The 23,329-nt window shown below is 44.5% G+C and overlaps 1 protein-coding gene across 2 annotated transcripts in view; it reads left to right on the top strand.

Moving 5' to 3' along the window:
- Positions 1 to 23,329, top strand: part of RBM6 (RNA binding motif protein 6) — a 54,218-nt gene that overhangs the window by 4,167 nt on the left and 26,722 nt on the right. For both annotated transcript variants that reach the window (XM_090147973.1, XM_031611728.2), the window contains exons 2-6: positions 106 to 215; positions 2,120 to 3,461; positions 4,278 to 4,367; positions 5,349 to 5,418; positions 17,221 to 17,294. In XM_090147973.1, coding sequence (XP_090004099.1) covers positions 172 to 215; positions 2,120 to 3,461; positions 4,278 to 4,367; positions 5,349 to 5,418; positions 17,221 to 17,294 — 1,620 coding nt within the window. In that variant the 5' untranslated portion in view covers positions 106 to 171. The remainder of the gene's footprint in view (positions 1 to 105; positions 216 to 2,119; positions 3,462 to 4,277; positions 4,368 to 5,348; positions 5,419 to 17,220; positions 17,295 to 23,329) is intronic.

Below are 23,329 nucleotides of genomic sequence, written 5' to 3'. Positions count from 1 at the left end.
CAGTTGTGGATCTCACATGTCCCCAGGTGCCTTCCCCAGTTGGTGGTGCTTTTCTTCCACGATGCATTTTCATCGTGGCTTACTGTCATGTTATTTATTCAACAGGTTGTGCTGAGTTGGTGTTTTTACGGTGAATTACCTGTTTCTGGAAACCTACCAGACAAGGAAAACATGTGGGGAGACCATCGACAAGGCAACAGGACGGGATCATTTCGGTAAGCATTGCAGTGTGCAGCTTGTTTCTGTAATGCATTTAATTGCACTAAGCAGTGGGAACTTTCTGATTGCCATTGTGCACATCCTCCTGTGAGAGGACAGTTTTGGTCAAAGTTGGGAGGTCCTTGTGGAGCTGGTAGGCGAGTTAAGCTACATGTAGCTTTCTGCATTTTTATGAAGCTTTGCTCTTTTCTTTCTTTTTTATTGGCAGTTGCTTTGAGTGTTTCTGTTTCTTCTCTACAGCACCTTTTCTAGTGATATTTCATTTAGGTGTTGTAAGCTGAAGTGGTGTTGTGCCATGTGAATAGCCACTGTTAAGGCCCAGAGGAGAAACACCTAATAGTGTGATGCTGATTCTCTTCATCTGCAGTTTTTTCTTTTAACTTCAGAAATTCTGTCAGTTTAATTGCACCTGGGATTTTGTGTAAACTTCACTTTAATCTGTTCCATGAGATGAGGTAGACCAGAATATCCCCATGTGCTTGGCCATGCTCCTTCACAAGATGTTTTTGAATATCACTGGAGGTGTTGTGAAGATTCCTGTGTCTCTGACCTGCAGCATGTGATGTTTTTTAGCTCATATTCCTTTGCTTGTTACTGGACCCTCTGTTTGCAATGGGGATCTGGATAGAAAAAATAAAGTGGAGACACAAAGAGTTAGGGCTTCCCTCCATTGTATGTAATTCTTTCATCCTTTGCTCACATATCCACCCTGTTACTTGAATATCAGCATGATAAATGTGCTTCCTCCTGGCACACCATAGGTTTCTGTAACGAGGATATTTCAAATAATTGTCCAGCTGTAATGGGTCGAGAAAACTGATCACATGAACTACAAAAAACAATGTCTTAATGTTGTTGCTGGGAGAGTGATCATGATTTGTGGCCCTGTTAGTAGTGCTACTGTGCTGATTTTTAAGTGGATTTAATTGGCATCGTTTTTTATTGTGCTGGGTGGGGAATTCTAACCTTGAACAAAGTTACTCCTATGTATGGTGGTGAAGCAGGGGCTTGCACCTTAGTAAATCTATATGCAGTTTGATTACAAATGTGCGTTTTGTTGATGAGCGATTCTATAATGAAACTCAAAGAAGGACTTGCTGTAGTTCCAAAGGAAATGTCCACTGGTTTGGGTGGGATTTGGTGTTTCTTTAGAATTATTTACTGTTAGGTTTATTTACTATTCTTTTTTTTTTTTTTTAATGTAGTGTAGAAGAGCTTAGCTCTACAGGTAGCTCAAAAGGTAGCTCTCAAAAGAACAAAAAACCCCAAACGTTGGGTTTTGAAAAACTGTATTAAGAGGAAACTTCTTCCTGAGTGGTGGTGTACAGGGATCAGGAGAGCTCGTGTGTGAGGCATCTTCAGAGTCTGAACTGACAGCTGTCAGTATTTTGCTGGTTTAGACTCCAGCACGAGAGGCAAAAAAGAGTCTCAGTAGCGTGTTACTTGAGCATGTTTGGTAGCCTTTGTTTTTGTGTGCCTCATGACAATGTGATACATTAGCTGTCTGTAATATTGCCCAGAGAACTTAAGCTCAAGTTGTTTCTCCCAGGCATGTGCTGGTGGTGATACTCATAAACAAACACACCAGCTGGTGGAACCTTGAACACAGCTGCAGAGCTGTGTGCAGTGCAGGACTATGTGGATTGCTACCATCATTAACCCATTAATATTGCAGGTATTCCCTGTTGAGTGCTTCTGGAAATTGTGCTGAAATGGGAGCACCCAAGTTTACTTTCTCACATCTGTCGTATGCTGCCTCATCTTATACTGCCAAACATCAATATCTTCTGCGGATCTTAGACTGTTACATCACTCTATAAAAAGTTTAGAGAAGAATGTGCTGCTATATAGATTTCAGACTCTAAGCACGTTATGAATAATACTGTCTTTATTTCTACAGTGGGAGCCAAGAAGAAAGGTTTGCTCCCGGGTGGAACAGGGACTATCCTCCTTCCCTTGATAGTCTTGCTCAAGAAAGACACTCTGGCAACTTCTCTGGCAGAGAATCACTTCCTTTTGATATCCAGGCACTCGCAGGCCTCCTCAATCCTCAGTTTGCCAACAGAGAGGAACCTTCTTTCAGCTTTGGAGCTAGAGATGGACCACGTAGTGACTTCAGAGGTGGGGAGGGGCACCACGATTTCAGGGGCAGAGACTTCCCACCGTCTGACTTTCAGAGCAGAGATGAGTCTCAGCTGGATTTCAGAGGTAGGGAGCTACCCCCTTCTGAGTACAGGGGCAGGGATATGTATTCCGGAGACTTTCGGGAGAGAGAAGGGCCACCTATGGACTTCAGGGGTGGGGACATTCCTCCAGTGGACTACAGAAACAGGGAGACGTTCCGTATGAACTACAGGGACAGGGAAGCTCATAGCATGGACTACAGGGGTAGAGACGAGCCTCCGTCAGACTTCAGGGGAAGGGGATCTTTTGATCTGGACTTCAGAGGTCGAGATGGATCTCACTCAGACTTCAGGGCAAGAGATGTGCCCGAGTTAGACTACAGGGGCAGAGACCATTCCTATTCAGACTTCAGAAATAGGGATGTACCCGATTTGGACTTCAGAGGTGTGGGCACCTCTGATTTGGACTTCCGAAACAGAAATGCACCATCATCAGATTTCAGGAATAGGCACAGGTCCCGGTCTGATCAGGACTTTAGGAGCAGAGATATGCCTCCTCCTATGGACTTCTCAGACAGGGAAATGCCTCCTGTGGATCAAAGCCTTGTAGATTTTAGACGCAACCAATCCACCATACCTTTAGCAGAAAGAGAGGGCTCTGGTTTAAACACCAGCAAGAGAGAGGAGCCTGCGATTGGTCTGGAAAGAACTCCTTTTGGTAGTCAGAAAGGTGAATTTCAACACTCGGAAGCACCAGCCAGAGAAGAGGAATCCCTTGGATTGGGTCTCAAAGACAACGCTTCACACAACTTCCAAAATAGCCGTGGACCTCTTCCTGCTCTTCAGGACCAAGAGGAGCAACCTCAGACCTTTGCTAACAAGCAGCAACAGCAGCAGCAGCTTTCTGGGGGGGAGCAGCAAAGATCCAATTCTGATCTTGGGTTAAAGGGTGAAGATGACCTGGATTTCCTTGGAAGGCAAGATACGGACTACCGAAACATTGAGTATCGTGATGTGGATCACCGGCTGCCAGCGTGTCAATTGTTTGACTATGAACATGGCAAGTCATTTTCAGAAGGAAAACCCAGCAAAGATTCTAGACCCTATAAGAGCCTTCAGGTAGGTGGCTTTGTCAATTGATGTTTTTCTTGAACATGTGTTGTCCATGTGGGTGAAAGGAGCTGGGAGGGACTCTTCATATGACATCAGTTCTGTCCTAATTCACTGTCCTCTGAGATTAGCCTCTTGCTCCAGGCCATTTTAGTGGTTATGCTTTCTGTCTTAGAAATATTTTCTTAAGAGAAATGCAGTTTGTCAGTTGAGAATTGTTAAATGTGTACAAGTAGATCTGGTTCAGAACATCCCCAATTTGAAAATGACCAGACAAAGAGATGGAGTTATGAGAGAAGTATTATATAGAATACCTTACTTTCTCCTGGGCATCTGCCTATAAGAGCTGCAGAGAGTAGCTGCTGGGACAGATGGACATAGAACAGTCCAGCTGTTTACCTTCAGAATCAAATAGTTAATCTGAGTTAATGATAACTACTGAATTAACAGCTACTATTGAATTCATTTCCTACTTTTGGAAAGCAGACAGGTGTTTTTTTTTTGCTTTTCGTGTTTTAAAAACACGGAGATGTATCCAGGATGAGGATGGCTCTTGGTATTTCAGTTCATTCGAGTTGTGTATATTGTGGGGAGATGCTTCCTGGGCCTGGATCTCATTGCACAGCATGATAAGCATACAAAGCTCATTATGCTAATGTTGCAGAGCTTTCTGAATCTTAAACAATGTTACGGTAAAGACATGAGCCATACTGCTTATGAGTCTTTGTATTATACCTTGCTTTATTTTGTTATGGTTTGTGTAACTTGTGAGTTAGTATGTCTGGTTTGTTAAAAAACAAAACATTTTAATTGTGTGGACTCAAGGACCAAGATTACCGGACCTGCCCTGAATTTGTGAAGCCAAGCAAGCTTATTCGGCTAGGAGGAGTGCCTGAAACTGCCACGAAGGATGATGTAAGTAGGTTGTTCTTCATCCAGAATTCACTGCAGGACTTTCAAAACTTCTATGCAATGTTTCTAAACTTAGCATTTTCAAGCCTGGTGAGTGTAATTCAGACAGTCTGTCATTTTCCCCAAGGAAAATCCCAATATAGAAATGATCGCAGTGTTATTTTCTTATCTGATTATTCTGCTTTTTTGAGGGCCTGGAAATGCTGATTTTATTTTTTTTTTTTTGCAGTCACATATGTGATGTTGGTGGGTGAAAGCCTCGTCCGCCAGACTCTTTTTAACATGCCTTCCTTCCAGGATTACTTTATATAGAGACAATATTTTTATTACTTCTGGTATTATGTTTGGAGTCTGGAGGACATTTGTGTTTGAGTGAACTTTTTCTTGGTTACTTGAAACTGCTAAAATGAGATCTCATGAAGATGGAAAAGATGTCTCCTGCTCATTTGAGTTGGGAAAAAAAAAATCTACTCTAAAAGGTGAAGGAAGTTATCTTTTCAAAGGCTTCCACTTCTACTTAATTTTTTTTTGGTGACAGCTCCAGACTGGTGAACACCTACACACAGCAGTTTTTGCAAGGTTTAGCTGTGGTGATCAGCTCTTCTGAGGCTTAATACTGAAATCTGGTTAGGAGAGGACTCATGGTAGAAACTGTCCGTTAAAGGCAAGTAAGATCTCTCTGACCTTAAACAAGGATCAGAGGGGAGCTATTTGGCTGCAAACAGCATGATAGAACAGCTTTGAGCAGTTGAGGTCTGGCATAAATAGTGGTTGCTTATTTAAACAAAAAAACAAATGATCAAATTCCCCAAAACTCAAAAAAAAAATAGTTCTCAGGTACTGTGGGAGCTTTATCAGGAAAGCGTAGCTGTTTATAATTGAGTCACTAAAAGATGCCTTAGGGGAAAAGGGTTGTACACAAGCAAGGATTTTGCTTTCTGGGGTTTTGTTTTGGAGACTGAGTGGATCCTGGTTTTCCTGTAGATTCTCAATGCTTTCCGAGGGCCAGATGGGATGCCTGTGAAGAACTTGCGACTGAAGGATTACAGTTCAGGTGAGAATGCTTTGCCAGTACTTCTGGTTTGGGGTTTACAAGAGGGTGTTTTTCACATCAATATGTACCTAGCTGCTTTCACTAGAGTCACTGATGCTGTAGTTACAGATATTTTGGAATGAAAATGCCCACTGAGTTTTGTATTTGGCTCTTTTGTCTCCAGAATTGGTGGCTGTGCTCACTGTTACTTCAGAGCTTACGTGTGTCCTGGTGCTTCTAGCTGTAGGAGCAGCAGGAAAAAAACAGCAAGGCTATTTTTATAGCTACAAAGGGTAAAATCAAGAAAAACCAAAAACATTAATTCCCAACAGATTTTTTTCTTTGAATTAATATTATTCAATCCTTTTGGATTGTTCTCAGTCTTGTTTCTGAGATGTGAGGCTGTGGAACACGTCCTGCACAAATAGTGTCCCCTCTGATATTTCTTAATGTTTCTCCTTCAGTAACATGAAACTTCACCCTTCTTAGATATGAAAAAAGAAAAAAAAAAAAAAAAAGAGAAAGCAAGTTTTGTAAGCAAATATTCAAATACTGGGCCAGAATGCCCTTCTCATATCAAAGAATGGAGTTGTGTTGTGCATCTGATCAGTGTATATGGGATTCTGAAGAAAGAAATGCTTTACAAGGCTGCTTTGTGTGAGTTATACTGCAACAAAGATGCGTGGTGGTAGGAAACGAGGGGTGAGTCTTGGGGAGAGATGTGGGTTTTGCTAGTAGGGAATGCCTGGAAACAGAAGGACCATCTAAAGTTACGTCTCCTGTTCAGATGGTAGCAAACAGCTTCTGCTCCAAAGTACATTTCTGTCATTTTCCAAAGAGAGGAAAAACAGCAGAGCTATTTCTTTCTCTTTCTAAACCAAGGAAAGCAGAGGCTTCTACTGTCATCAGTGCTTTTCCATATTACCAGTATGGGTTGCACGTGGAACAACTGGAATCCTTTGTGTCAATACTTTATATAAAGGCTTCCTGAGTGTTTAGTAGCTGGGGACAGAAACTGGGGCAGTTGGGTATTTCTCAAGTATATTTTTGTTTCTGGAAGCTGTCAAAGGAGATTTCACAACCTTCTCACGAACCTTTGAACTAAAGAACACTTGAGTTACATAATCTGGTCTGGCCCAACAAACATGGCTTAAAGGACGCGATCTTTCTTGCTTCCTTTCCTCTTTGCTAAACACAGTACAGCGTGGCTGTCAGCCATGCAGCACTGAGCACAACCTCACCATTGCAACACATTCGCTTTTTCCCCTTCTTGATGTGATTTGCCAGTTGCTGATTTTCTGAAACAAGTAACTTTTCAGTAATAAATCACTTGAACTGGGGATGTTTCTGTAAGTCTCTTCCTTGCGTTCGCTGCTACGACTTAGTGCCAGAACTCACTGCTGTCATTAGAGAACCATTGTGTTTTACCCATTCCCAGTTTCAGAGGTGACCATCTGAGAGGTGCTGTTTGGTGTTCAGTGTGGAAGCCCCCACATCCACTGATGGTCACATATGGAATGAGAGCTGCAGCTTTCCTGGTATCTCTGTAAAAGCTGCATTCTGTTTCAGTCTATCTCAGCAGCAGCAGATTTTATTTTATTGTGAAGTTTTCCCAGCTTGCAAAAGTCAGGGGATGAGGAACGAAGTTAAAACCAGCTCGTATTTTGTGAGCTATTTAAAGCCAGTGTTTAACCTTGTCCTTTCAACATCAGTAATTTAAGCACTGTCGTGCTATTCTAGGTTATATTGATGCTTCAAAGACTGTTTTGCATCATGTCCTGAGGCTGCAAATGCAGCTACTAATTTAAACAGCTTTCTGATCCTCGTTACACAAGATGGATGTACATCTAGGACAGATAAAGCTTCCTGGGTTGTGTAAACGTTTACTTGAAATTGGGTAACTAGAAGCTGTAGTAAACTTAATCCAGCTTTTCGCGTGAGGTTATCCTATAGGGAAATGTGCAGAATTGAGTTCATCTGAACTTCAGATAAGCTAAGCCCGTTTGAAACTAGAGGCCAGACTTTTGCTGAACGTGGCTTTTACAGTGGAGTGTGGTGTAAATAAAGAGTTAAAAGCAAACCTCCTGGATTGCTCATGTCTCTAATCCACCTGGGCTTCTTGGCTGCCTTCGTGTATCGGTTCAGTGCTGCCACAGCAGTGGCCTGGCTCAGAAGAGTGGGTTGTATAATTCTGAGCGCTGTCCAGAAATGTTAAAAATAACATTAATCATGTGTGCATGTACTTCATGTTGAGTGTGTTTGGGAGAGAAGAATGCCTGCAGCTGCTGGAGAACAAAACCAGCCATAACAAATAACACGCAATTAACTTGAAAGAAGCGAGGTTCGGATCACTTTCACAAGGACATGATGCTTTTCATAAAGATGATCTCAGCAGCTTCAATGCGATGATTCCACTGGGTGATCTTCCTCAAGGCTCTGTTCTGAGTGAAATATATGGTTGGCTTTTCTGGGGAAAAAAAAAAGCAGTTCTTTACAAACACCTTTCTTTTTACATACTGGAAGTGTTGAGGGAAGTGCATTTTCTCTGAAGGTTGTGCTAAGCCTGGAACGCTGTTCTTAGTATACCTGCTGGAGTTTTGATATGCATGCAAGCTGTTTATTCTTTAGATTGTTTTGTCTCTGAGGTGCACAGGCTGTAACACTTTCTAGATCTTGAAAAGGTGGTGAATGGAGAGAGCTTAAGAAGTGGCATGGTATTTCTGCTTGAATCAAAGAGGCAGGTATTTGTAGACAATCAGAAAACATCAAAGTGGAATTTCATTGTAATACTGAGCGCAATGTTATCTCATATTTCCTTGTGTCTGTGAGCTGTCTCAGATCTTTTGAATTGGTGCCTGTACGTTTGGACTGAAAGTAGCATCATCAGTTTGTTGGGGGGAAAAGGGTTTCTTCCAACATCATGTTAAACGTTGGCAGAACTATTAGGTTGTTGGCTTAGCTTCCTGCTTCTCCTTTCAAGTGTGTTTGAGCCTGTCTGTTTGATTAATCATTACAAAGCATAAACCCGGAGGTGATGGTGGAATTTTGCCAAAGTCCATCACTTGCTTCAGCTTCATGTCTCCTGGTGCCTCTTGCTGCCCACTGCTGTTGCAGAGCTGCAGATGCACTGCTTCTTTGGTAGGTGCTAACAGTGCTGACTTGTAGCTGTCTGATAAGCTCCTGTTGGTGCTTGTGAGCTCCCCAGCTGGAAATTCCTCTCTTTGATTTCAAGGCTTCCCAGTGGTCCTCTTGCCACAGGGCTGTTATGCAGAGCGATAGCACCAGGCTGTGGGTCCTACTGTCAGTGTGGGAACTTAGAATCGTAGAATCACAAGGTTGGAAAGGACCTACAAGATCATCTAGTCCAGCCATCTTCCCATTACAATTCCTAGCACATGCTTACTATTGCTACCACAGGTGACTTGTGGCAGCATTGCCAAGAACTTGAAGTTGACACATTTTGGCATTCAGGGAATCTATTATGTACACACTTTGTCCCGGTTTTGATTTTGATCGTATTTTAAACTTATGTGCTGCCTTGTTCTCATCAAGCTCTATTTTTGATTTTCTGACTAATATCAAACCTAAGCAAAATCTGAGAAGTGATCCTGAGTGTTTGATGTGCACAGAGCACTTTGGGTGAATGCATACATACGTCCCAGAGAAGAGACTGTGCAGTGCTATCTTTATCCTAAAGCTTCTGCTGAGTTGTTCTCCCTTCAAGAGATGCTGCAGTGGTGTCCAAGTAATAAATGAAAGCATGAGGCTCAGATTGTTTTCCTGGATGCAGTCTGCAGTTGCCAATCTTGGAACGTGCTTTCCAGCCAGGATTCACAGTTGGAAAAAGCTGTTTAGAGAAAGTGAGCCTTTGTTGGCAGCACATAAGATGTTCCTTGCGGACTCTAGGAGCACATCTGGGGAACTGAGAGGAGTCTTTGCTGATCTGGAAGAGATGGAGAGCAGCATGGCCTGAGAGGAGCTTGGTGGGCTTGCAGGGTGTAGGTGAGCTGTGCTACAACTGGGGGCAGTGGGTCCTCCCAGCCCTTTTGTGCACCCTCTGCTTACTGCAGCACTTCAGAAATTGGGTGATTTGGGTTTTCTCATCCCTCTTCTGAGTATTTACTTTTGCATTCCCGCATCCCTGACCAGTTTAGCAACGTCTTCATGGCAGCTGCCTGCTCAGTTCTGAAAAGCTTGTGTACTATCCAGTACCATTGGCATCAGACGTAATTCATTGCTGACTTAGCCACCTATGTGTACTAGCATTTATTTATTGTTTGAGATCTGAGGCCCTCATGTTGTAGGTGCCTGGAGCTGTGCCCTGTTCCTCTCTTTGTTAAACTTAATGCAGCTTTTTCTAGGGCTTTGCCAGGGGACTCTAACTTAGTCTTGCTAAGCTCTGCCACACTGGTACCCTGTTATACGTTTTAATAATTAATGTTTTAAAATTTTAATTTAATATTACGAAGACCTTTAAGTAAACCTATAAAAAGTACCTTTTCGTTTTCTTCATTTTTTTTTTCCCAAGTGCAGTCATTTTTTGTCTGTATCAGAACAATGAATCATTGTTTGCCAGAATATTCCAAGTAGACCCTGAAATTTAAAATGGCATTCTTTACAACATTTAATTTTAGTCGAAGTTATGATTTAAAATCCAGAAATGTGTACTTCCTGATGGAGAAACTGACACACATCTCAAATGATGCACCCCTCCAGACTCGGGATAAGGACTTCATTTTCTAGGGCTGGGATGCAAGGCCAGGTGAGATCTGATCAGGGTGAGTTCTCTTCTCAAAGCAGAGCTCTCCTTGTGGATGAGAGCATGGCTGTGTATGTGTCTGGCCCACCTGTACCTGAGCCTTAGGTCCCTTCCAGGCACTGTACATATACCCAAGATTGGGGTGGTGATGCCCTAGGAGGTCAGGACTGCTGGTGAAGTACTTCAGTGCAGCTTCCAGCCTTGGGAAGGGCTGGGTTCAGCGGAGCTGAACTGCTGTTCTGCACAGAGAGGGGATGTTTCTGCAAGCATGCAGCCATGCACCTCCCTTCTGAACCTACCTCTTTAGTTTCCTTACAAGGCTGACGCAGTGCCCTTAGGCAAACCCCTGGGAAGGGTGATTTTGTGGCCAGCTAATGGCTTCCTCATGGAGACAGCTTGTACCGACCCTATGGAGTTTGATTAGAATGGATCTCACAAAGACTTGCATCCTTCAGTTTGCTACAAAGAACGTGCCATGGAATGACATGACATGTCTCTAATACATGCTGTGGTACAGAGATGCCTGTTGTGCTAATTATGCAGGACACAACTCTGCTCACCATTAAGGCTGGCATTGCAGCACGCTGGGAGCCTCCTGCTAAGGCTCAACCAAGTCACCTGCTTATCACCAGAGCTCTTCGTTCTGTGGGGCTTGTCTTTGAGTAGGTAGGGAAATGCTGTCAGTGCTGAGTCTTGTTTGTAGCTGAAGTAGCCTGACCAGGAGTGAAAAATCACCTAGCTGGAGTTAGTCCATGGTCATTGATGCCAGTCTTCATCAGGTTTCCCAGCTGCGTGGGCAGTAGGTTTTTGGCTAGTCTTGCCTAATTTTAGGGCAGCAGTGTGTTGCCTCTTACAGGCAAAAGGCATTCTTGCTAGGCTGTCTTCATCTGTGACGTGATAGTTTAGGAAGTGGGAAATACTACTGAAGGTTGTGTTTGCAATAGTGATCGACCTTGGTTCATGATTTACAGCATGCTCAACAGAGAAAGCAACAAACAGTCATCCATAAAACATGATCACAGCCCTTTTGACACGCACAGTCCTTCTCTATGACTGCTTTTAGAAATATGCTCAGCTTTTATTTTATTTTTTTGAATCTCTAATACAGAACTTCAAGACTTCTCACAGCGTGCTGACTTCATTGGATTAATTGCATTTCTGAGTCGTTTGTGCTAAATGGCAGGTGCTGGAGGCCTAGGTACACATCACCAGCATTTTAAAACCCATTTCTTCTCTGTAAAACCTCCCCAAGTAGGCAGCTTCCAGTCCTCTCATGGAGTTCTGTGATGGCTCCAACCTTCCTTAGATTCCTCAATTCTGTACAAGCATCATGTAATAATGTGTCTCTAATAAAGGTTGTAATGTCTTATTGTGGGTTTTTCCTCTCCTCACTTCACTAGTGTTTGGCTACTGCCCTTGTAGGCCAAGAGGACAGCCGTTTGGTGCTCTGGGTGCTCTGTCACAGGCCCTGTAGTTTATGGGGCAGTGTAGACTGACCACATTTTGGGAGTGTGTCTCAAGCAGATCCTTTCTTCTGGATGGAGGGGGAAAGATGGACTGTAGCATCATACATTTCACAATACAGCTGCATTTCATATTTTCTGGTTTCAGTGTTGTTCTCTTGTGCAGCACTGTCATGAATGGGTGCATGAGAGTATAATTTTCTTATACAGAAGGACAAGATGAAGTGACAACCTTTTTTCCAGGAACCAGGTGTGGCTTGTTTACACTCAGCCTTTGAAATGAACCGGGGACATGGCTTTTTGTGGATTATTCTATTTATTATTCAACAGCAAGCTTTCCTAATACAGCTCTTCAGCTTCAGTATCTCTGAAGACCAATTTATCTATGCAGAAAAGAATCCTTACAAATTTATGGGAGCTTTGAATCTACCAGCTGGTATTGAGAGCACTCTTGCTTTTGGCTTCTGAGTGTGTGTGTGTGTGTGTGTGTGTGTGTGTGTGTGTGTGTGTGTTAGCACAGACTGATTGCTGGCTGCTCCTTGCTGGTGCCCTCCTGGTGTTCACACCCTGCGGTCAGCTTCATTTTCCCTGCTCCCTGCAGCAGGCACTGCACTGCTTGGCTGCATTGTGTGCACACGGTGCCTAGTCAGGAGGTGCTGGCTTCTTGGTGTATCATACCTGCTAATAATAGTGCACTGTAACAGTACAGAAATATGGAGAGAGTCCTATATTTCCCAACATTTTCTTGAGAGGAAGTATTCACTCTTTGGTATGGATGACTTCACAGGCTTCCAGGGCTTCCTGATTTAGGTGACCTCTGTCTGCACCTTTGCTTGGACCCAGGAAATGTTTCTGTGTGGGGTCGTGGGCATGCTGCCAGAACCTCCCACAAATGAGGTAGTTATTCCTGTCAACCAAGCAAAAGCAGGTTCTTTCTATGAGAAATGTGCAAAACCCAATGTCCACAGCTGTGAAGACCAGTGTGTGAGACTGCAGATCCCTTCGAGGATAGTAGAAGTCATAGAAGGAAATATCCTGAGTTGGAAGAGACCCATAAGGATCATCAAGTCCAACTCCAAGATGACTTGTCAGCCCATGAGAAAAGTCCTTCATATTCACCCACACTTTATGCTGTTGTTGCCTTTGAAGCAGTGCAGCTTTTTTCTCTAACACGGATTAAACTCTACTGGGGATTACCCTGTGTTCTGTTCTGCCATGCTGTCTCTGGGAAGAGCAAGTACCAACATCATCCTTGCATCAGCAGGCTGGCTTTGCTCAGGGAGACGCTGTTATTGTCTTCTTTCCTCAGGCTGCTTGGCCCCATCTGGCAGGTGCAGGCATGAGTGATGGCAGAGCAAAGGCCCCCGGCACGTCTGCAGCTGGCCCAGCTGTAAAGTTACAGCAGGTTGCCGAAAGACTGTGTGCTAACAGAGCTACTTTAATAGGAAACCACTGTTGTTCCTTACTTCCAGCTGTAGGAGAGACTCTTTGTATTGCAGCACAAGGGACAGGAGTTTTCTAGCAGTTGTTTTTGAGAAAGCAGTGACATTTCACTTTGGATGTAAGGTTTCCTAATCCCCTACTCTGGTAAGGGAGGGTGTAATGTGATGCTGCATGTGCATTCCTAAAACGGAGGAGTTGGATCAGCTTTCTTGAGTTGGATACCTTTGCCATGTTGCCATCATGCCTTCTTTCCCAAAGTATCTTCAGTTTGGCATAGACCAGAGCTACTCTTGTTATGTGATCTTTTCGTTTGGCCTCCTAAAACTCCAGAGAGATATTTCTGATGTCTCCATGCTGCTTACAGCACATATCAGAAAAACGTTATGGTTTTGTTTTATTTAGATCTTCGATGTTACAGACTATCATGAAATAACACATTGTTATGTATCAGTTGTTCAGCAGAAATTTTGCCTGTTTAGAAGCAAGTCTTATTTTAAGTCACAAGTCTTTGATATTTTTATTCAAATCCCAAGATGATAATTTTAAGTCACGCATTTTTAGCCCAACTGTGGATGCTAACAAGGACCTGCTATTTGTTGTCAAAATTCCCTTCACTAAAAGGCATGTTTAAGAAGCAAAACATCCCTTCTTCAAATGTTTGTACAGCAGCTTCCTGGAGCTTTAAATGTATCCTTACTCCTAAGTATCAGGAGATCACTGTTGCTTCCAGTGTAGAAAACAACCAAGCATGCTTTGGAAACATCCAGAAAGGATTGTGCATACACAGAAGCACTTCAGGGTGAACCAACTCAACCACTGCATGAGTTCAAGTGCTGGAGGACTGTTGCATACTCCTGTTGGAATGTTTATTTGGGCTGTGTAACAAACTCTCCAGCAACATGCTGATTTGTTTTTTTTGTGTATTTTTGACAGCGAATCCATGTTGATCACAAACATTTCCAAAACACACAGCATTCCTTACTCCATTCTACCCTTTTTGTACATCCCCTCACAGTGGTTTTGTGATAAGCAGCAAGTGAAGGATCTAATTAAGAAGATACCAAACCTGATATCTTCATGTGAAGCATTGCGAGTGAATTTATGCCAACTCGAGTCACAAAGTCATGCTGTAGTCGTTAGCAATGATTCTGCTTTGCCACTGTGGTTGCTTTGGTTTTGCCACTAAGACCTGAAAAGTGCTGTTGGGTGCCCCATAGCTGTGATGTGCAGGGAAGGGCAGCTTCCTTTGGGATGCCTGTTGTGTCAGTCCCTGCTCTGTCCCCATACATCTTCCCAAATCCCCTGTCCTGCTGCTATTGGATTGCTGTGTTCTGACAGGCAAACTGTGTGAAGGCTTCAGAGGGAAAAAAGTGTGAGCTCAGCAGTGGCGGCACGGAGAGCTGACCCAGCCCTGCAGAGGAGGCAGGGGAAGGCACGGCAGCCAGCAGCATCCTCTGCAGCTCGCCTCAGGGTGCTTTGGTTTGGTTTCAGGAGTTGTCCTCTGGGTAATGTGATTATTGCCAACGGTGGGGAAAAGATCAGCAAATGTTGCATTGTAAAGATGCGGTGTAGCAGAGCTGCTGATCCACTGGCCTCCATTTCAGTGGGCTTTCCAGCACAGTGTGAAATGGAAGGGTGCTTCATGGAACTGTGGCAGCAGCTCCAGGCCTCCCTCTCCCATTGTTGCTGTGGCCCTGACGGAGGCCAGCCTGTGCACTGCAGCTCTGACTGCATTCCTGTGCAGCCTGACCACGAGACATGAACATCTGGCCTGGAGCAGCTTTCTGGCAGGGCCTGGGGTTGCAGTTTCTGGTTTCGGTTCTTATCCTATGTATTACTGTAGCAGTGCTGCTTAGTTGGGCTGAGTTTGGTGGGGAGGCTGGAGAAAGGAGAGTATGTAAGGAAAGCCATGCTAAGCTCTTCGTTGTCTCTGTGTGATGCATGGGATGGTTCTGCAGCATACAGACCAAGCTCAGTGTTTCTATCCAATGCCTCGCATCCAGTGCTGAGCTCACTGGTGTCATGCTGCATTACATCCATGTCTGAAGCACTCATTCCCTTGGTGTGCAAACTGCCTCTCGTGGTGAAGAGTGCAAACTTCTGCAGTCGTGCTTTTGGACTCTTCGGATACCCTTACTTCATATGCATGTAGGAACAAGACAGCGTCCTGAGCCTGGCTTGTTGATTGCAGCAGCTCTTGAAAATCCTCCCTGTGAGCAGGAATCAGGAATCTAGAGGCTGACAGCATTCAAACAACTCTTTTCTGAATAGGAGGGAGAGAATTGGCTCTGGACTTGAATAGAACTTTAAAATGCACTATGTGAGCCTGCATACCGTGCCATAAGGCAGTGGGTGCCTGCCCAGAATGCAAACCAGGCTCCAGCAAGGGGCAGCACTGCTCCTGGAGAGCAGCTCTCTGCTGCTGAGCAGGCATTGCTTTGTTGTCCCAGGCCATGGAGTGTGGCTGGAACTGCAGAGCACTCTGGGGGCAGCTCAGCAGGTTTGCTTTTTTAAAATCACTTTTGCCATCTGAAACTGTACCTTGAGTTCCAGGTGCCCACTTCATGTAGCAGCATCAAGTGGCTGTAGCTGCACTCCCCACTGATGATATACTGCCGGCTGGCCTCTTTCACTGAGCTGAAATGCAGCACTCGTACATTTCCCTCCAGTGTACTTGTATTGGCACAAAAGATATGTGGTAGGGAAATAAACTCGTATGTGAAGTAGAATTGGAGCTGGATCCAGACTGGAGTCCTGTTATAGCAGTAAATGTGCAAAGGAATGTGGTGTTAGGTGTGTGAAGAGCTCCCAGAATAAAACACAGTAGGGTTTGCCAATGGAATAGTTTTGTCTCTGAATTGGTTAAGTTTGAAGATGGTTAAGAGAAGAAAGAGAAGGAAAAATGGGTGAGTGACCAAGTGACCTTTGGAGTAACTTTGGAGGGCCATGGGGGCCGTGTTCTGGCAGACTGGAATGCCTTGATAGGGAGAAGTCTGTGTGGGTTTATGTTACCATGGAAGGTTGAAGCAGTGGTAACCAGATGCATACCTGGGCTGAATGTGTCTGTGTTAAAACGTGCATCTTTAGGAGGGAGAAGAACTTCTTCCCCTGCACAGCTAGGTGCCTAAAATGGTGCAACCCACATACAGGCCAGCTTTCCTCTCACCCCTGACCAGCAGCAGGAAGAGAGAGCCAAGCTTTCCCCTTGCTGTGTTCCTGTGTAGAGAGAGGCATGCCAGCCCACAGTTATGTGGAAAGCACTGTTCTGGAGTGAGGTGGCCTTGGCACGTGAAAAGAGAGGTTGTGACTTTAGGTTGTTGCTCAGCTCTTCTTGGAGCTCCTTGCAACAGCAAGGATGACTCTCAGGATGGCCTTAACTTCTGCAGTGCTCGCCCATGCACTTTGCTGTGGGCCAGAACATTTTGGTGCTGGTAACTGGAATAGAAATCAACAGCCAGCTGAGGGGGCAGCTTTCCAGGAAGCAAGAAGAGTAAAGCCTCTCTGGTTTCTTGCATCTGGTTTCTTGGAGGAGCATCTTAAGCTCCCACACCCTCTAAACTAAATGTACAATGACATCTATTGGAAATAAAATGCCAGGATGAGAAAGCTGAAGTTATGATTCCTGCTCCACTGTGCTGTTTCATAATGCAAGAAATGGACTTCAGAAATGAACAGGTGTTGGAGGGAAAATAGCAAAGGTAATAGAATCATGATAGTTCTTTCTGAAATACTGCCCAAATTAAAATGCTGGCCATTTGTGTGAAATACATTCACAGCAAGGTGCTTTGGAATGACTTACCAACGCTTGCTTTGGAGAGCACTGCCCCCAAGGCAGTACAAAACGTGAAATGAGCATGGAAAATCACTGTGCCTTACAGAAAGAAAAAAAAAGCAATTATTTCTTGCCCTAAGGAAGGGTGTGCCTGTCACTGGGTTGTGTAAGGGGAAGTGGGAACGCTGCACTATTAAAATTCATGATAAACTGCAGTTAGTCATCATCCAGCTAGTCCCTGATTTCTCTTCTTTTCATTTTGGAGCAGAGGGGTGGTGGTTAGAGGGTTTGTCACTGGAGGGAGAGGGAAATTGAATATTGAATGTGGCTTTCTTTATGACAAGGCACTAACATGACTCCCGTCTGTATTTAAATGCTGTCCCCAGGTTACGACTATCGCTATGTCTGCGTGGAGTTTTCACTCTTGGAAGAGGCCATCGGATGCATGGAAGCCAACCAGGTTGCTTTACACTTCGGTCAATGCTGCTAGAAGATTTAATTTTTTAAATTTTTTTTTTGGTGGGGTGGTGGAAAGCCAATGAGGTTTTGTTTTTTTTTTGAACCGTTCAAAGGAGGATCTGTTCTTGTATAATACACAACGCTGTGGTTTAAATATTGTTTCCAGAACTTTGTAAAAGGCTTGGAAATGCCAGTGTGAGAGAGCTGCCAGACACTGAATGGTCCTCCCTCCTCCCTAGCATATGTCAGCACACTGGCTGGATTCAGGCTGGGAGCTGACAGGCTCCTCAAGTAGGTTTTGGCCCTGATACTTTTGTAGTCACACTGAAATGCAGTTGGAAAGAGCTCTGCTAGCATTAACTGCCTCCCCCGGCTGTGCGTGTGCGCACACATACACATGTGATTGTAGGTGAGCGCTCCAGTATGCAGCTCTGAGCTGACTTTCCATATGCCTCGTGCGTGGGAAAGATTCTTGATTGTGCATCTCCCCCATATCTGTCTTGTCCTTTGCCAAGCTGGCGTTGCAGACATGAGGACTACCCTGTGTTCAGTTGCACCTGGTAAATCTGAGCATTTCCAGTCCTTTTAAGCGCGTGATGGATTAAATCTCCTGTGAAGAAGTTCCCAAGGGGAGCCTGCTGTGACCTGATATTTGAGGCTAGAGCTGTGGGCTACTAGACAAAAGCGAGATGCAGAACACTTGTTAGATAAAAGATCATTTCCATTTCACACCAACCTGTCTGTGCCTTGGAACTGTGGGTGATGGCTCACCCAAGAAAAACCACAAAAAATCGATTCCCATTTCTTTGCTACATCCCTCACATCTCCTCTCTTGCTGCCTTCTTCCTCCTGATTTGCCTGAGTAAGAATTGAGATCAGTTATCAGAAGCCTTTTTTTACCTGAATCCCATGTCTCACTGTCACAGGAGGAGAGTCACGAGTTGGATTCCGAGCTGTGCAAGTGCACAAATGTGCTTACACTTAATGAGTCTTCACAGCTGGGGTTTCAGAGGTCCCACTAAGCGCTTGCATTTGCCTCTATTTTCAGTTACAGAGGTATTGCAACTTAGAAAAACGTTTTACAGAAATAATTCTGTTGCTGGGAAAGAGCCTGGTGCATTCCTACAGGATGGTGGAAGGCGGAGCACAGCTAGAGAAGGCTCCAGAATTATTCATTGCATTTTACCATCAATAACAACTTTTGTTTTCCCTTCAGTGTTGCAGCAACTCCCAGTTTATTATGTTGTCACTGAGAAATACATAATTATGTGTGTCACTCCGTTTAACCAAATGCCTCTGTGTAGTCTCTCCCTAGCTCTCATCACATGAAATGATGTCTTTCTGTGCAAGTGCCATTCCCAAATACATGATGGTGTGGAATTTGGGAATTCCTCCACTTCCCATTGTTAATATCTTCTTTCCCCCTTCTGCTTGGAGCATCCTAATGTATTTGGGCAGGTGCTTGACTTAGATTATGTCCTTTGCTACAGCAAAGAGCCTGTAAGCAGCAAGCCCTAAACTGAATGGAGTACCTAAAGATCACCAGTAAATCTGTGTGCACTTAGGAAGTGCTGACTGGACTTCAACCAGCAGTTAGGGCAGGCCTTCAGGCCTGATTTATATACCCTTTTTCCTTTTAATTAAGGAATATATAAATGAAGGTTTGTATCTGGCTTGCTGCCAGGGAGGAAGCTAACTTTTAAGTGAAACCCAAATAGAGAGATTCAGAAAGGGAATGGTGTGACTCGGTTGTCCTTAGTCAATGGATAGCCCATTTTAGAACCTTCCAGGGTAGAGGTGTAAGATCACCTCCAGAGACTGGGAGTTTATGAGGATTTTTACAAGCTGCAAGACCCCAACCTGTGTTAGCTAGAGCTCAGTCTCTCTGATAGTTCAGTTATTTTCAGAAGGTTATCGACTCTTCCTGTCAAATTTAATCACTGGTGACAGCATAAATAGTGAAGCAGTGTTAGCCCACGGCGACACTCTAGCAACTCACTAGCCCGCCTGCCTCTTTTTCAGTTTTCTGCAAGCTAGAAATAAATTTGTTTTGCAGACATTGCCTTTTTGGTGCGCTTTAGTGCCTATTAAACTGTTCCTGCCTAAGGAACAACTGTTTTTCTCTCTATGTCCCTGCAGTCTTTAATTCCTTTGTTGTCAAATCCTTTTTATTTTACTCTATGTAGACCATTCCCAAATTTGCAACCTACAGATTTACCAGGTCCAACACCCTTCATTCAGTTATTCCACCATGTGTATGTGCCCGCTGAGATCCAATGGGGTAAATGTGCTGCAGGAAGGAAGCACGCATCTTCTGTGCTGCCCAAATTTTGCAAGAGAGTTTTATTCCCCCTGTGTTAATTGCCGCAGCTCAAGTAACTAAAATAACTCCTGCCTTGTTGATTGTGGTGGTGGCAATTTATCACAGCTCAGAGGGTCCATCTGTCGTATGTGAGCTGTGCTGGATTGCAGTTAATGGGAGCACAGAGCTGGCTGCCTGCTCCTCTGTCCCTGGTAGGACAGTGTGGCTGTGGTTGTTCTGCAGAACGTGGTGCAGCATTTGTTTCTATTTCGTTCAACCTGATGGTTATGGTGATTCTGTTGGTTTTCTGTTACAAGTTGACTGTGGTTTGACTTTAATGAGGCCTTTTTGTTTGTGATGAGCTGCTTTTCCTTTTGGGAGGCGCAAATATTTTAAATGGAAAACAGGATTTCTGTCTGCTAAGTCATGCAGTTTATCCCCCAATTAATCTTTTCCTCCTTCATTCTCGGTTTGAGACGTTGCAGTGTGTGTGTCCTTTATCTTGTGTTTCCTTTGCAGTCAGGCTTGGCAGAGCTGCAGGGCAGCAATGTTCCTGCCTATGGGTACCGTATTGGCTTCCTGAGGGACAACTTCAGCAGTTTGTCCCACAGCTGTCTGTATATGTGTGGATTCCTTTGGGTACTTGAATTCTCTCTCACCCTCCTCCACTTGTAGAAGAAATGCACGTAATGTCCTTGTTCTTGGGTTCAAGAAGGTGGGTGGGATAAAGGAAGTTGCCTTTGTGTACCACACTGCATGTCTTAAAGGCAGCTGGTGGATGAGAGGCAGGGAGATGCTGCTGCTTGCTGCCTGGTCGTGTGGCTGTTTTCACTGAGGTGGACCTGGTTGTTACATTGATGGAATTGGGATATTTACTTGTAGCCTAGGAGCAAGTGATTTGTCTTGACTGACTTTACAGTAAGCATCTCCCAAGTCCTCTCAGGCCCCAGCCTTACCAACACTGGTGGTGTTATATGCCTAGCTTTAGTTGCTAGTAACTATTGTCTTTCTAAATCCTTTCCTTCTGTTTCTAAAGCAAGAGGACAAAAATGGAAGAGCTGTAGTATCAGCTTGTAAAAATACCTGCTTCATATGTTGCTGTGGGGGTCTCGAGGCACAAGCAGGACTGGCTGCTCTCAGCCTTGCCCTGTGCATTCCTGCACTGCGAGCAGTGCCTGTTGCAGAACAGTTTCCCTGTGTGCTGTGCTGTCTGCCTGCTGAGCACAGTGGTACCTTTTTTCCCTGCTCCTTTCTCACGGGACAGGGGTATTTTGTGGGTTCTTGCTTTAATTGAGCATATTCAACCACTGTGCAGTTGGGAACAACAGTTGTGTGTTTCTCCTCCTCTGCATCCCCTTCTATATCCATTCACTGCAGTGCTTTGCATTTTGTGTGAACATAGCTTTTGGAATAGATGAGCCTTCACAGGCTTTTTGTGGAGCTGTTGTATGTTTAAATCCACGAGGTGCTTTGACAGCAGGCAGAGCCTGGGACTTTCTGTCCTCAAAGCATTTGCAGCAGCCAGTCACATCTCAGTGCCTTCCCAGCTAAACGCAGAAGAGCTTGTTGTTCTCCTGGGAATGCTTCAGCTCTGGAGACCTGTAGCTGTGTGTACTTACTGAGAGCTGCTGATGTGCTCAGTGAAAGGAGCACTGTTGCGATTTTAAAGGGAAAACATGAGTCTGGACGCAAGAAGTGATTGTTATCCTTTCGGTAGGATGTTCTGAGTTGTGGAGTCTGAGATTTTTCTTCAGAACCTGCAGAATGCTCCCTGCAAAGGAGGCTGACATGAACCTCAAGGGCATTTCCACTAGCATCCATCATTTACTCACTTGACAAACACTGCACCCCATGGTCGCTTTAACCTGCAGTTCAGAGTAGTGTTAGCAGTTGAGGTTGTCCACCAATAGTCTGAAACCCCTTTGTCTGTTAGGCTAAGAGCACTGTGGAGAGTCTTACCTTTAATATTTCCTCCTTGGATTATCAGCTGACGTAATCTTTTGCTTTTCCTGTTGTTTATGTGAGCTGTGGAGTTTTCTAAGATCGTATCATTGCGCACACATCTTTTTTTTCCCTGTTGAACCTCCCCTGCTTTTGACCACGTGGATTTCTAGAATTACCTTTTAGAGTCTTCAGCTTTGTGTGTGCATAGGGAGAGGGAGAAGCCTCGTGAACCTCAGCTGTGTTTCTTCTGTCAGCACACTGCTGGTTTAGGAAACAAGTGTGTTGCGTAATTTTTCATGTTCCGGTGACCTATGCAAAGTTCTCTCTGGTTGGATTTCCAGGCAGCACAGCCCATTTGTATTTCTTGTGTCTGATTCAGTGTTTGACCTCATCATGAGCTGACCGGGGCCTGACGTCACCGAGGCTTGACATATTGAGTCAGTCATGTATTCATTCCCACCTGTGTCTCACTGATGGCTGCACTGGATGTTTGGTAGGAACTGCAAGCCTCTGAAGTCAGGGAGGAAGTGTGCGGCAAGAGGTCGTGGTGCTGGCAGGCTGTGCCTGTGACCTGCAGCACTGTGTGAGCACACGTCTTGCAGCAGCACTGGGACAAGCTCTGCATCTGCTCTGGGGGTCAGGAAGGCTGACGGACCTCTGAGTGACAGAGGTGTTCCTTGTGCATGGAAGGATTTCTTGTGCTGTAAAACACCCAAAATTCCAGTACCCAAAGCGATTCTCTGGACCTTTTCCTGTCATCTCAACTTTTCAAGCTTATGTGAGTCCTCTGAGTCTCTTCTTCCTTTGGCATGGAAGTAGTAAGGGATCTTCTGCAAAAGACCTCACACACTTCCTTCAGCTAATGGTAGGCACCCATCAGCGTGGCTTTTCCAACCTTAGTGAATTAAAACTACAAATTACTACTTCACAGCTCTGCCCTGCCCTGTCTCAGGAAGCAAAACCTGTTAGCCAGCTTACTTAAGATGTGTGCCCATTTAACTGGAGGAGTCCTGAAGTTGCGTGTTCTTGGTCTACTCATCTGATCCTATCTTACCCTCTCCCTCTGCCTTCCTGATCTCACTCAAAAATCTTATCCTCCTATTTTCCTTCAGCCCCACTGGCGTGGTGAGGATTGCATGCTTCCTTGCTGCTGTTGGATACCTGCTCTGTAATGGGGCTGCCCCAGGGGACAGCTTCTGGGTGAGCTGTGTGAAGCATGTGGCAGATGCATCAGCAGGAGTTCTGCAGCATCTCTGGTTGCTGACAGTGCCGTGTGGCCAGCAGGGTTATCTGCAGACGTGGATGTTGTGTACTGCAGAATTACCCATTCCATGCACTGAAACTGACGTGGGCTGTCATATAAATGGGTTGTTCCAGGTAAAGCATCCTTCTGTACTCTTTTCCAAATTGAATCTGTTTTCTCTGTGGCCCCATGGCAGTTACACTCTGGTTACATTTTTGTTGTTTTTACCAGTTGATATGAGCAAGTCTGTGTGATGCTGTATCTCTGAAATATCCCTTCTTCCTTTGTAGATCTCTAGTGCATTGGTAATCAGGTATTTCTTTGTTGGGATACACATTCTATTTGAAATGTCAGGAGCTTAAATTGTCTAACATTAAGGAATAATGCCATTTCCCAAGGTTTGTTTAAGTAATTTGATCCATAAGTGATTGCCAAGGTCCGTGTCCAGTTCTTTCTGTCTGACTGTATGTTGTGATCCACCGGTGCTTGCAGTGCATCACTTACTCCTGCTGGGTACCTCAGACTGCTGTGCAGCATCCAGCAACGT

The sequence above is a fragment of the Phasianus colchicus genome, chromosome 11, assembly GCF_987193195.1.
Source record: "Phasianus colchicus chromosome 11, bPhaCol1.hap1.1, whole genome shotgun sequence".
NCBI classification, from domain to species: domain Eukaryota; kingdom Metazoa; phylum Chordata; class Aves; order Galliformes; family Phasianidae; genus Phasianus; species Phasianus colchicus.
Note: the sequence above shows the minus strand (reverse complement) of the source record. Positions and strands in the feature narration are given on the sequence as shown.